Raw genomic sequence first — 13291 nt, 5'->3', positions numbered from 1 at the left:
ATATATATATATATATATCCATAAATCTGGCTCAAAGCCTATGGCTGGGGAGGTCATGGGCCCCAGTGGGGAATACACTACCATTGTTTCATTAATTGATATGTTGTGAAACTTCCTTCTAAATATTTCTGTTTATACCCAAAGACTACTGCTATTATCACTCAGAGTAAAGAAGCTTCTTTTGCAGAGGATGACAGTTAGTGGAGAGTCTCATTTCAGGTCAAAGTGCTGAGAATAAGTGACAATTGAGCACTCAGCCCTAAATGAGTCACCCCATGTTTCCAACACTCAAGAAACATCACAGAAGATGGGGTAGAAAGAATATACGAGTTAGAGGCTAGGAAAGAATGCTGTGAAATGCTGCCACCCAGATACTGCTCAGCCACTGGAATCAGGAACGCACAGCAGCAATGGATACTTGCATAAGACCTTCAACAATCCACCATAGAAGGAGGAGGTGCCCCATGAGGCCCCATCCTTCCTGGGGAATTATTAACTATTAACAGTTGCTGCAGAGGGAGTGTCATTTCTTTACCCCTGCACCCACTAGGGGGTTAGTTGGGAAGAAGAAGGGGTTGAGAAAGAAAGAAAGGAGGATAGCAAAGGGTAATGGGGTTAATATAATCACAACATATTGTATATATGTAGGCAACAGTCAAAAATAAAAATACTTTTGTGAAAAAGAAAGCTGCTTGGAAGAATGCAATCTAGAGTTCATTAATATAAATTTTGACATCAGAGCAAAATTTGGCAACAAACTTTTCCATAAAGTTTTACATTTTAAGGAATTATTTTCAGTAGAAAATAATTGGCACCCAAATCTAGTAACAATAAACTACAGGAGAAAAATCTGTTGATTTCCCAATCATGATTTATTTTCTGGCAGTCTACTTAGAATTTCAGTTACATATGATAAGAAAAGTTTCTGGGTTTGTTGTTTGCTTTGGTTAAAGTTTACTTCAGATTTCTCTGTGGAAAATGGCATTGCTTTCCACAGAAGTCCTGATCTTGGGCCAATGCAATCATGTAGCATCATTCTGTAATATCCTCTACCATTAAATAGCGAAGAAAAGAAAAATCAGCATGCTAGTGACAGGTTTGTGGAGTTTACACTAGGAAGCTAATGTTTATCATATTCTGTTGGGATCCTACATTGAACATATTATTTTTTTCCAATTTTGATATTGGAAAAATCTAAAGGCAAGTGCATGTTCATCAGAAAAGATCAGTGAATCCAGTAAAAGATAAAACACAGTTGGGTATATTTAGTTCTGGGTTTTCCTAAGGTGATAGGCCTGAGTGGGTGACTTATGGGGGTGTCCTGGTTTCATTTTTGTAGCTATGTAATAAATTATGCAATCTGAGCTGTGCAATGTGCTTCCATCGGACCATGGCCTTAAAGTACAACTTTCCTAAACTAGTTTTCTCAGAAATTTTAGCCAAACACTTTAATTTTTTAAATGAGGTACAATGTGAAGTAGAAGAAACAAAGCTGAGTATTCTAGTATTTGAGGGGTAAATTATATCCTACTGCTTAGAAACAAAAACAGTTGTTTAATTGGCTATTTCTTATTCATGTGATGTATATACATATGACACTAAAAAGTTTCATCCTCATGAACTGATAATGAAAATTCATTGCCTATTGGGAAAATAAGTGTAGGGTTCCCAAATATTTTTGTCATGCATTCTGCAACATGCAAGCTACAAAGTCAAGTTGACTTCTCTACCCTATAGTACAGGAAGAAAATGTAAATCCTTGCCAAGCTCCTGAAAGCTTAATTTAGAAGTAGAGTTTTAATCATCATCAGAATCTGAATCGTATTTCTTTCCTCGGATTGTTTTCTTTTCCAGCTTTGTGAAGTTTGTCCCAAATTTCTTTTGGCTCTGAAATGGTGGCTCCATTAAATTTCCACTGTAGTTAATAATATCAGAACAACCAAGCCTCCACTCTACAGTCTCTGTAGTGAAGTCGTCTGTATTTAGAGTCGGCTGTAATTCTTTGTGAACGATCTGTTTACTGTCTGTTTACTTCAGATTTAAGTGTGTTTTCTAAATTCTGTTGATTTTGGTACACTGACATCTAATAGTCATATCCTGGCATTTTATACCATTTCAAAAAAAAAAAAGAAGTAGAGTTTTAGTCATCTTGAAGTATACCTTCACTAACCCAGCCTTCAAGGCCTTTCCATAGTGAATTCATGTGTATGCTACCTCCATCAAGACATCAACAGAACAGCAGTGACAACAGTCACCAAGAGGTGAAGACTCCACTGAGAAGGCTTCATGACCTTTTGGGCCATTGTTTGTACAATCAGATTTAGGGACTTCAAAATTCTCCATAGGCCATCTTTCAAGTACAATCTATCATTCCAAATAAAACTTCACACAATAAGTTCAACAGTCATAAAGAAATTTCACTTAAGGAACACAAAGCTGAGAGGTGTTTCTATTAAGATAATAAATACATATTAGAAATTAACTCATCAATTCCACAGCCTATCTAAAAATCACAAATCCAGTTGGAACAAAGTGAAAACGATTGTCAAAGTCTGTGTCTGATATTAGCCTAGGTGCTGAAGAAAGAACCTACTGTGATAGGATCTCAACACTGAAGGCAGGAAATTGCATAGTACTAAAAAATGTAGAACATGTAGTCTACTTACCCCTGCAAGGCTTTCTCTCCAAACCAGTCTCCCTTTCCCAAAGTCCTAAGAAAGACAGGATCTTCACTAGGTGAGTCTTCTCGAGTGACATTTACCTACAAAGAGAAATGAGCACCTAAATCAACTGCATGCCCACAAATACAATGCTATCACAAGAATTTATGCTATTCAATCTACTTTCAAGAAATAATGCATTTAGGAAATGAGAATTTCACTCAGTCCTCATATCTGCTCCCATTTTTACTACCTTCTATGATGCAACCACTTTGATGAATTATTGGGGTATCCTGTCAATCTTTCTTTATGTGCTTATATACTTATTGTTTATTCGAGACGGGGTCTCACTATGTAACCCTGACCGGCCTGGACCTCACTATGTAAACCAGGCTGGACTCAAATGCTCAGAGATCCGCCTGCCTCTGCCTCCTAATTTCTTGGATTAAAGGGGTGAGATACATGTCCCGCTCATGTTTTCAAAGAATATATGAACAAGCCAGGTGTGGTATTGCATGCCTATAATCCTAGGAGTTGGAAGGCAGAGACAGAAGGGTTGAAAGTTCACAGCCAGCTTGAGCTGCTACATAAGAAGACCTGATCTCGGTAAATCCTACAAATATGCTTTTGTGCGCATGTGTGTGAATAAAGTATCATGTATTATTCTACAACAATATTTATTGTAATATTTCTTTCTTCATTTTTAAAATTTTTGTTATATATTTTTATTTTATGTGCATGAGCGTTTTGCCTGGATGTATGTAATTGTACCATGTGTGCACATTACCCATAAAGAACAGAAGAGAGCATCAGATCTCCTGAAACTGGAGTTATGGATGGTTATTAGCTGCCATGTGGGTGTTGGAAACTGAACCCATGTCCTCTGCAAAAGCAGCCTCTCCAGTCCTCCCTGTTTATTTTAATATGTTTAATGTGTTTTATTCTATTAAAGATAAAGTTGTATCATTAATTTTCTGTATCAGTTTCATGTTATATAAGTATATCCATTTCCTTATAAATTGGCATTTATATTGTTTCTGTTATCTGTCAATGCATTTTCTTCTCACACCCCCAAATGCACATCCTAACTTCTCTAGGATCTTGCTGTCTCTTTCCCTAGTAGGAATCTGCCCTTCATTCATAGGCACATCACATTTTCTGGCATTAGCCCTTAGGATGCATGTGCTCTATTCAGTAGCATTTCTTTTTAGAATATAAAAATTGCATACATGTCCTTTTTAACAGCCAAAATTGGTATGTTATTCAAAGGCAGGGGTATTTTTGTCATTCTCTGTTATCCATAACAAGTACTCAATATGTTGGAAATTGTTTGAACAGAAAGCTTCACTAATTTTGAAGTATGCTAGGACTTGTGACCTGAGTCTTAGTATGCAGAAAGTAAGTGATGGTGTTTCCCTCTCAAGTGAAGAAAGACACAATTATGCTAAGTTGTACCTTTGCATTAATTCACTTCTTTCTTGAGCTCTAACAATAATAATACTTCCTGTCATCCAGAAAGGTTAAATAGTTAAAATTCACCCAACTGTAAAATGCAATGAAATAGAAAACTAATTTATGAGACAATACCATGCAGTTAAACACATTTCAAAACAATATGCCTTAGTTTTCTCAACCTAGAGATAGGATGTCAACGGCCAGAATTTTTATAACTATTAAGATTTGTGTAAGGTGAAGGAATTCAATTATTATTCTCCACTGATCCATTTGATTACTCTTCTACACAGTGTTTCAAAGCATGGAAATTTAGTTTTGACTGTCTTAGTTACCACTAAGCTATATCATAAAGATACTAATTTGCATGTTGATGAGGCTTTTACAGATGTGGAAACTTCAGTAGGGAATCTTATTTAAAGCAGAAGTTCTTGGGCCCTTATCCTTGGTGGTTCTGATTCATTCATGTTAATCTAAGCAACTAAAATTCATTTCCTCTGTTTGCACAGTACCTATTATATAAACAGTATACAACTTAGTAATTCTTCGCTAGATGCAAATATGGGCTGCTTTTAGTTTTATTCTTATATTTTGGTATTATGAAACTTAACAATCTTCCTACAAATATTCCTGTATATGTTTTCTGGCATCCATGGATAAGAGTCTCACTCAATAGGGTCAACACTTCCAAATAAAGGACAAGTTTATTAACTATATGCATGTTTAATTATAGGTGCTGACTCTGGGTACAAATATCTATTTTCCACATTAGTTACTGATGGTTCATACTAAAATGTATTGCCATTAGTATTTGATTATTTTCCAGGAAGATGGAAATTCAGTGGCTTCTTCCTGAATATTAATAAAGCAGCAACATAATTATCAAGTTACTTTGACTCACTTATATTTGGTTTTGGTGAAATCTTATTACCCTTTTTGTTTCTTTTTCTTTGGACTGTCTTGCTACAAATGTTGATGGACTTGTTTTTGTGTGAACTACATTTTCACTTCTCTAGAACAAATACCATAAAATATAATTGTTGGGTCATAAAGCAAATGATTTTAAATTTTTAAGAAGCTGCCATTATGGGCAATTTTTCTTCTTAGCAATGTATGAGAGTTCTAGTTTCTCTACATCTTAACTAGCCCTTTGTATGATCTTTTCTTTTTACATTTTAGCCATTCTATTAAGCATGTAGTGTTGTCTAGGGTTTTAATTTGTTATTTAATAATGACTACTGATATTGAAAGTCATAATTTGCACACTTGGCATTTATATATATATATATATAGCTAATCTGTTTACTCAACTTTGATGTCTATTTTATCAATTTTGACATTTTTGTTGTTTTTTTGGGGTGATCTTTATATAGGCTTGCTATACTCCCTTTATCAAAGATACAATTTATAAACATTTTTCCCAGTTAGTAGATTAAATGTTCATTCTCTTAGTGATATTTTTTAATAAAATAAAAGTTTGTAAATTTGATGACGCACAACTTATCATTTTTCTTTTATGGCGTTTTCATGTCTAGAAGCTTTTCACCTAACCCTAACTAAAAATGTTTTCTACTATACATTTTACAGTTTTACATTCACTCTTAATCTATTATTGATTTTAATTTCAAATATAAGACATGAAGTTTAGGTCGAAGTTCATTTTCTTCCTTACTTTCGCCTTGTCAACTGTTCCAAGGTCATTTGTTGAGCACTTCCCTTCCCTGGTTGTTTTCCTTCATTAACTGCTTTATTTTGTCATTTAGTACCTTAATTGTAGGAACCTTTTAGCTGCTGAGAATTATTATTAAGAATGGATGCTGCATTTGCTAAATGCTTTCGCTGTGTTGATTGACATATTAATGTGACTTTCCTCTTCAAACTGTGAAGATGGTGGATTATACTGAGTGATTCAGCTTTTTCCATGATATGTATTTGTTTTGTTTTTTTGAGACAGTTTCTCACATTGTATTTCACAGTGGCCTAGAACTGACTGTGTAGCCTTTGCTGGCTTTAGACTTATGTAAGTCTTCCTGGTTCAGCTCACTATTTAAATTCTAGTTTAAAAAAAAAATGTGTAAACACAACACTCAAGGGGCTGAGGCAAGAGGATTACTTCCAGTCCAGATGGAAATGACCCTGGGCTACACAGTAAATTCCAGACCAGGTTGGGTTACAGTGTGTGAATCTGTCTCAAAACAAGACAGACTAAAAAACTCCCCAAATGTGGCTATTGCTACTGAGAAATTGAATATGCCAAGGAAATTTAATATATGACTACTATTTCTCTCTCAAATTCCAACATGGCACCAAGGTACTGTCAGCCTCTGGTGCCTGTGGTGTAATTGTCAAGCTGCTTCTATTTATGCATTTTATAGAACTCACAAAAGAACACCACCACTGCACCTGTTTCCATCTACAACAGGTTACAAACCACTACTTCCTTCAAGCAATCCTAGCAACTTGCAGCAATAGGATGTCACAGACGCCTGTAGGGCATCCTTCTTAGAACATTAGTTCATGGCAACAAAGGATTAGCAATGTGGGGAAGACGCATAAAGCCAGACTGCCAAGACAAGGTCCTCAAGTCAACATCAAATACTTTATATATATGAGGGTGCTTTATTTTTCCTGATTCTTTAGCCAATGTTAACTAATAAGATAGTAAGCAACAAGGCTGTCAGTCTGTTATGCAATCCACAAAAAATTTAAAAATTCTTATTCCCTAACACTGGAAAATGCAAAATATAGCTTTAACCATAACTGTGCTCAGACGTGTCATTTCATGATGCCCCTTATTTCTCAACTTTTATTGTATTTTAATTATTTATTTTGTACGAAAGTGTGCTTCTAGAAGCACATATATGCCATGGTGCACACGTGGCGGTCAGAGGACAGCTTGCGGAGTTGATTCTCTCTACTATGTAAGTCTTGGCTTTTGAACTCCGGTCATCAGTCTTAACAGCAAACACCTTTATTCACTGAATCATCTAACCAGCCCCTCATTACACCTTCTGAAAATCCAGTCTTTAACTTGCATTTCTATCTCAGATTTCCAGATATCAGTCAAACGAACAGACACAATAAAAGAACAGAATCTTTTTATTTTAGTATCACATGGAATACTGTAAACATTAGCATATATGTAACTTTGATTCAATGTTAGCCCCAAAGAAAGGACTCCTGTATTAAACTTCACCCACCCAGGGCTCAGGGATCATTGAAGAAGAGGGGACCAGAAAGGCTGTAAGAGCCAGAGGAGCAGGTGCACAACCATATGGAAGGAGAGTCTTACAGGTTCCTGCAACCTTGCTCATCGGAACCTACAGCAATGGTGACAGCATGCAAAGACCCATGCAAACACAAGAAGACAAAAACCCAGCATAGAACTGGGGAAATGGGCAGCATGCCCCAACCTTGGGCAAAGAACTACTACCTGGGTAAAGGAGAGTTGATATTTAAGGGAGAGACTCTAGATAGGTTGAATATAGCCCAGTGGATGAACTTTTATTGGGAGATGTCTGGGTACACTAACTTGACTCATTAGGGCTTAACATATATGACAGACTTTATGAAATTTGGTAGGGCAGGCTATGGAGAGATCAGGATGGGGGAATGGATATTAAGATGATTAAGATGTATGAAATGCACAAAAAATTCAATTTAAAAAAGAAACTAAAAAAATAAAGGAATAAAAAACAAACAAAAAGAAATCCTGTATAATAAAATAAAATAAAAATTAGTCTAAAAGGATTATCTAAAATTTAAGCCAGTAACAAGTTCTAGAAATCTTTCTGTGTGAGTTATAAGGCATCAAATTTAGTCATATTGTGAATCTTTTAAGAAATATGTTTAGTCATTTTTAAATAATTATAATTATCAAGATGAAACTGGTATTAATCTTCTTTTCCTGTATTTCCTCATTATCTCTGACAATACTCAATGCATACAGATAGAGATACTTTCTAAGGATAATTAATTACAGAGACTAGTTCAAGTAATGCTTAGTAATATGATATTGGATGATTAAGTTTTTGTTCTCTAATTTACTTCATTTCTTAGTTTTTAAATATAGATTATAACAGGTTCACATTGTTGAAAAGCTAAAACAATATAAAATAAAGTCTAATTTTTCATCCACAACCATAGTCTTCCCCTTCTTCCCTTCCTCCTGTACTTTGCTACTTCTTTTTTGACAGTGCCTCCTAGTTCCAGTCACTACGTGAACCAGGCTGATCACAATCTCCCAGAGATATGCCTGTCTCTGCCTCTGCCTCCCAAGGGCTGGGATTAAAGGCACACACCATCATGCCGGGCAACTTTGCCGCTTTTAATAGTTTCTTAGCATTCACTTAATATTCTTTTTCATTTGTTTTGTTTTGTTTATTTGAAACAGGGTCTCTGTTTATCCCCAGCTGGCCTGGAATTCCCTGTGTAAACCAGGCTCACAGAGATCTGCCTGCCTCTGCCTTCTGAGGGCTGGGATTAAGGTTGTACATTAACCAACATACCAGATAGCACATAATATTCTTTATGAAGCTATAATACAACTTTCGTAGATTTATGTCCTTACTGCCCTTAGAATGCTAAGTGGTTTTCCTAAAAAGAGCAAACTAAGTTAGTTTATTACCAAGTTCAAACTGAGTTTATCCAATTCTAAAACCCAGATGTTCCTTTATAGTGAAATCACTGTTCCTGAAGACTAGATAGATTTTGAATATTTTTATTGTACAGCTGTAACGATGGAGATCTTTCTGTTCATGCAAACTCACCAGGAGCATCTAGTTAGTATGATTATAAGTGTCTGGACACAAACTCACACAATTTCTATCTCCTGTATTGTATTTTAGAAGACCCATTCTCAAATAAAGAAGGGGAAATTCATATAGCACAAGAGTCAGCACACGCATTCCTGCCCTGTGCTGCCAAAGCTTACCTTTCCTTTGCTGATGATAAAGAAGGTGTCTCCTCTTGCACCTTGCCTGATAATGTATTCTCCATTTTCATAGTGGGTCTGAAAAATAGAAACAGTAACATAAAACACAGAGAAATGGGTGAGCTACCAAACACTTCGGTGTCTTCACACATCAGCACCTGGTTATGCATTTGCTTTAATGGATTTTTAACCCAAGATAGAATGGATCGTGGTTTACGAATCAATAATCAATTCAGGAACAGCAAAGCTATCACATCCGTGATGCTCATTTAAAACCTTAGTGAGAGTCATTTTTCTCTGTGATTCTGTTCATATCTTTCAGGTTATTATCTCAATTACTTGATAAACAATTATTTTCTCCCATCGGCTAAGCGTGAAGTACTGCTAATGAAGCTGCTCTTCCTGTATTATATTATTTGCTGTTTTGGGTTGTTTATAGTTGTTTCACACTATTAGCCTTTTTGAGAAATTGCTGTGGCATCCAAAGACCTCCATTTGAATCCAAGGTGGCTTTCAGTGAGGGTTAGATGGCTCTAGATACTTTGTAAGGCACCACTTCATCCCCTAATATGCTCACTTGAGCAATTACATTTGGCCCTGTTTAGCAGAACGTTTAATTTTATGCTCCGAATTCTGGTACTACATCTGTCCAACATAAACTACCAAATGGTGAGTGAGGAAAAGCTGGAAGACAGTTAGCATAGTCAGTGGGGCAGTATCCTGAGGAGGACATCACCACCAGGTCTGTTCCCAGAGTGAAGATTACTTCTGCATTGAACAAAAGTCCTTCTACAAGGAGAGGAGGGGGAAATGTATTGCTGGATCAGGAGGCAAAATGAGCCTGGGCCATCTGGCTCCACGCTTCTCTGACACTTAGCAGAGAAGCCCTATCCTGGGCCAGAAAATATTACCTTACCCACTACTTAGGAAACAGATTTTATGGGAAACACAGTATCTATTAAGCTGGTGTCTGTAATCTGTACAGACACACCAATGCCATTTGTCATGATACTCCATTCTACTCTCTTGAAGTGGCCTTTCATTAGCTAGCATTGTAAATAGCCATTGCTATCTTTATGTACCTGTAACATTAACATATTATCCAGCCTGTTATTATTCTACACACAACATAATTTATTTTCCTAGTAACAAGTTTTTTTTTTTTAAGTAACAGAGTTCTTTCTTATTCCGTCTCCCAATCTCAAATAGCAGATGGCACGTACAGTCTGCTGTGTCCCTTTAAACACTATCTTCCTAAGGATATTTCCTAAGGGTACATAAATATATGCACCCAAACCATTATTTCTGGGACTGGAGAGATGGCTCAGCAGTGAAGAACATAAACTGTTCTTGTAGCAGACCCCCTTGGGTTCCCAGTACCCATATCAGGTTACTCACAACTGCCTGTAACTTCAGCACTAGAGGGATCCGATGCCTCTGGCCTCCAGGGGCACCTGGCCTCATGTGAATACACCTACACCCAGACACATAATTAAAAATAAAATATTTTTAACCTAAAAAGTCATTTCTCAACAAAATTAGTAACATAAAACATGTGTGATTCAACTGATCTGTCCCATTTGACAAGATTATTTGTGTTTTATTTTCATACCTGGCTACATTAAAATGGAAAGACCTTAGCAATGTGTGTATTTGGAGAACTAAATCATAACAATATACTTACATATATTCATGCAACAAAAGCATTTTAGTATCTCAGAGTCAGGCCCTCTTACAGGTACTGATCATATAAAACAGAATTTGACAAATCTTACAACAGTACCATCTAGTAGGATTTTCTTTGATTGTAGAAATGTTCTACAGTTACATTATCCAATGAAGCAACCACTCAGTAGTTAAGGATACTCACTCTTTGAAATATTTAAAATATTTAAACTTAATTAAATGATAGTGCCCATACATGAATAGTAACTTTTAGTTAGCACAGTCAGTTGCTAACCCAGACAAAGATTTCAATTTGTAGCAGTTGAGGGGGGGGGATCCTTTGCCAAACTTGATGCTTCCTTCCAGGAGATGGAACTCAGGCAGACCTCTCACTCTTTTGTAGAGGAGACAGCCTGCCTTACCTGATGGACAGACTGAAGGTAAGGAGGGGTGTGCTCATTTCTGAGTTTCATTTCTTCTCTGTGGAGAGGGTATCCCACAGAAGCTCAGTGTTCTCTGCAGCGTCTCTGGGGTCAGCTCTCCTCCCATCCGAGTGAAGGATGGCCCTGCCTCTGCTTCTGTGACAAGTTAGGTTATTCAGACCCGCTATATAGGGCAGTTTTGGAAGTCTGTTTAGCTCTCATACCTAACCCACATCTTCTAACCCAGACTTTATTAGTAACAATGGTAAAATATTTTAGAACTGTTTTGACTGTATTTCATTTATATCTCACTTGATTCCTAACTCAAGATTGATCAAACACCACAAAGTAACCCATTGTATAAATGCTATGTTATAAGTACAGGGCTTGTGAGAACCCAGTATTGAAGAAACTTCACTGTTCTCAAGGACTTCTCTGAGGAGGAGGCTTCAGCTTCTACTCAAGGATTAAAACAAGGTCTTTGGATGTTTAAGCAAAAAAAAAAAAAAAAAAGGCCCTCAGGAAGAGGGGAGTGAGGAGCTAGCTTATAACACTTATGTAAGACTCGTGAATGTACGTTTTGGGAAAAAATACAAATAAAATGCACAAAATTTGAAGAATTTGTAGCACATCTGAGACATTCTTCATTTCTCTTTTTAAAAAGCATGCTTGCCAGTGGGATGGATACTTTCCTTATTTAAGCAGCCTGTATCTCACATTACTTTAATCCTTTTTTTCATAATTAAAATGCATATTCTTATCTGTATGATAGCTATTTCTTTTCAGGAAGCAAACATGATTTGTAATACATTAAAAGATATGAAGGGAAGAGTTCCCTAAGCTCAGTACTATTGACATTTCCAGACAGAAAACACTATAGGACATTGTCTCTATACCCTGTTTTGATTTGGAATATTTGGCTGTATCTCTGTCATGCAGCACCTAGAGACCAGCAGCACCTCAACTCTGGCTATGGAGAGGAGTTGCTGGAGGAACATCTGCCCTTGGTTGAGAATAACCGCTATAAATCTTGTGTGTTTTTAAACTTCTCATTTTAGTGAGTTGGGAGTTTGTCAGGGGTATCCAGACACAGTCCAGTTGTTTAATTTATAGAAATCACCTCATCACCTTAGTCTCATTTGACCTGAATTTTTGTAACTTGGCATTGGCAATTGCTATATGAATTACTTTGGTTCACCTACACAGGCATTCACTGAAGATATTTCCATCCTGTATAAGCTCATAAGGCCCAGGGGCCCAGGGAGGAGCCTATGGTGCTGTAGCCAAAGGCATGTTGGACTTGGGAAAGGGAAGTGGCAGTTTCGTGATCCCAAGTCTATAATGATGATGTTGTCCTGAAATGTTCACTTGTATTTGATGGGGAGAAGATCATAAATGTTAACTCAGCTTCTTCCCACTGGTTTTTGGAGATCTTTTTTTTTTTTAGCTCTTACTTTTGTAAGCTTCAATTTAAATATCAGAAATGTACAGATATTCAATTTAAATATTAGAAATATACAGAACTTAGAAAGGGAAGAAGCCATAACAAGGGTTTCCATATTTAATAGAATAAAAACCAAATTCTCTGACATGACCTATTAAACTATGTATAGTCTGCTCTGTGACATAATTGCTAACCTCTTCTCACTTTTCTGCACTTTCCCTTCCAATCTTGCTGCCTATCCTAGGTCAATTCCTTAAATGGAGCACCATGAAGTTTACAAGCTCCAGGAGCTGTGCTCCAGCAAATAACTCCTTGTGATGATCTTTTTCTTTGACCTGACCTGTGGCAATTGTATGCTATCACCACCCATGTACACAACATCACCACATGCATGCCTTGGGTAAATTAGCTCTCTCTATTACATGTGTGTTCCTATAATCCATTGCTCTTTTTGAGCTTGTAATTAGAAATTTTTATATGGTTATTTCTTACCATACTGTAAGTCACATAAAAGTAAGGATTGTTTCTGGTTTTGTTAATTTTGTATATTCATCACCCATACCTAACCCATTACTTAGAAGAGAATAGGGACTCAAAAATATTAACAGACTGCATAAAATAGTCCTCTTTAATGCCCATCTTTGGCATTGCCCATCTGGTCCAGTCACTACATCCCATCTCATTCATTCTCACTGTAACTAAAGTGCACTTTCTT

The 13291-nt window shown here is 36.6% G+C and overlaps 1 protein-coding gene across 3 annotated transcripts in view; it reads right to left on the bottom strand.

Annotated features, from left to right (window-relative positions):
• The window catches only part of Prkg1 (protein kinase cGMP-dependent 1), a 1315555-nt gene that overhangs the window by 222797 nt on the left and 1079467 nt on the right, over nt 1-13291 (bottom strand). For all 3 annotated transcript variants that reach the window (XM_008831094.3, XM_008831093.3, XM_029562517.1), the window contains exons 6-7: nt 9046-9123; nt 2667-2761 (exon numbers count right to left, since the gene is read on the bottom strand). In XM_008831094.3, coding sequence (XP_008829316.1) covers nt 2667-2761; nt 9046-9123 — 173 coding nt within the window. The remainder of the gene's footprint in view (nt 1-2666; nt 2762-9045; nt 9124-13291) is intronic.

Source organism: Nannospalax galili, unplaced genomic scaffold (assembly GCF_000622305.1).
Source record: "Nannospalax galili isolate Female #2095 unplaced genomic scaffold, S.galili_v1.0 scaffold175, whole genome shotgun sequence".
Taxonomy (NCBI): domain Eukaryota; kingdom Metazoa; phylum Chordata; class Mammalia; order Rodentia; family Spalacidae; genus Nannospalax; species Nannospalax galili.
This window is presented reverse-complemented; position numbering and strand designations above follow the sequence as displayed.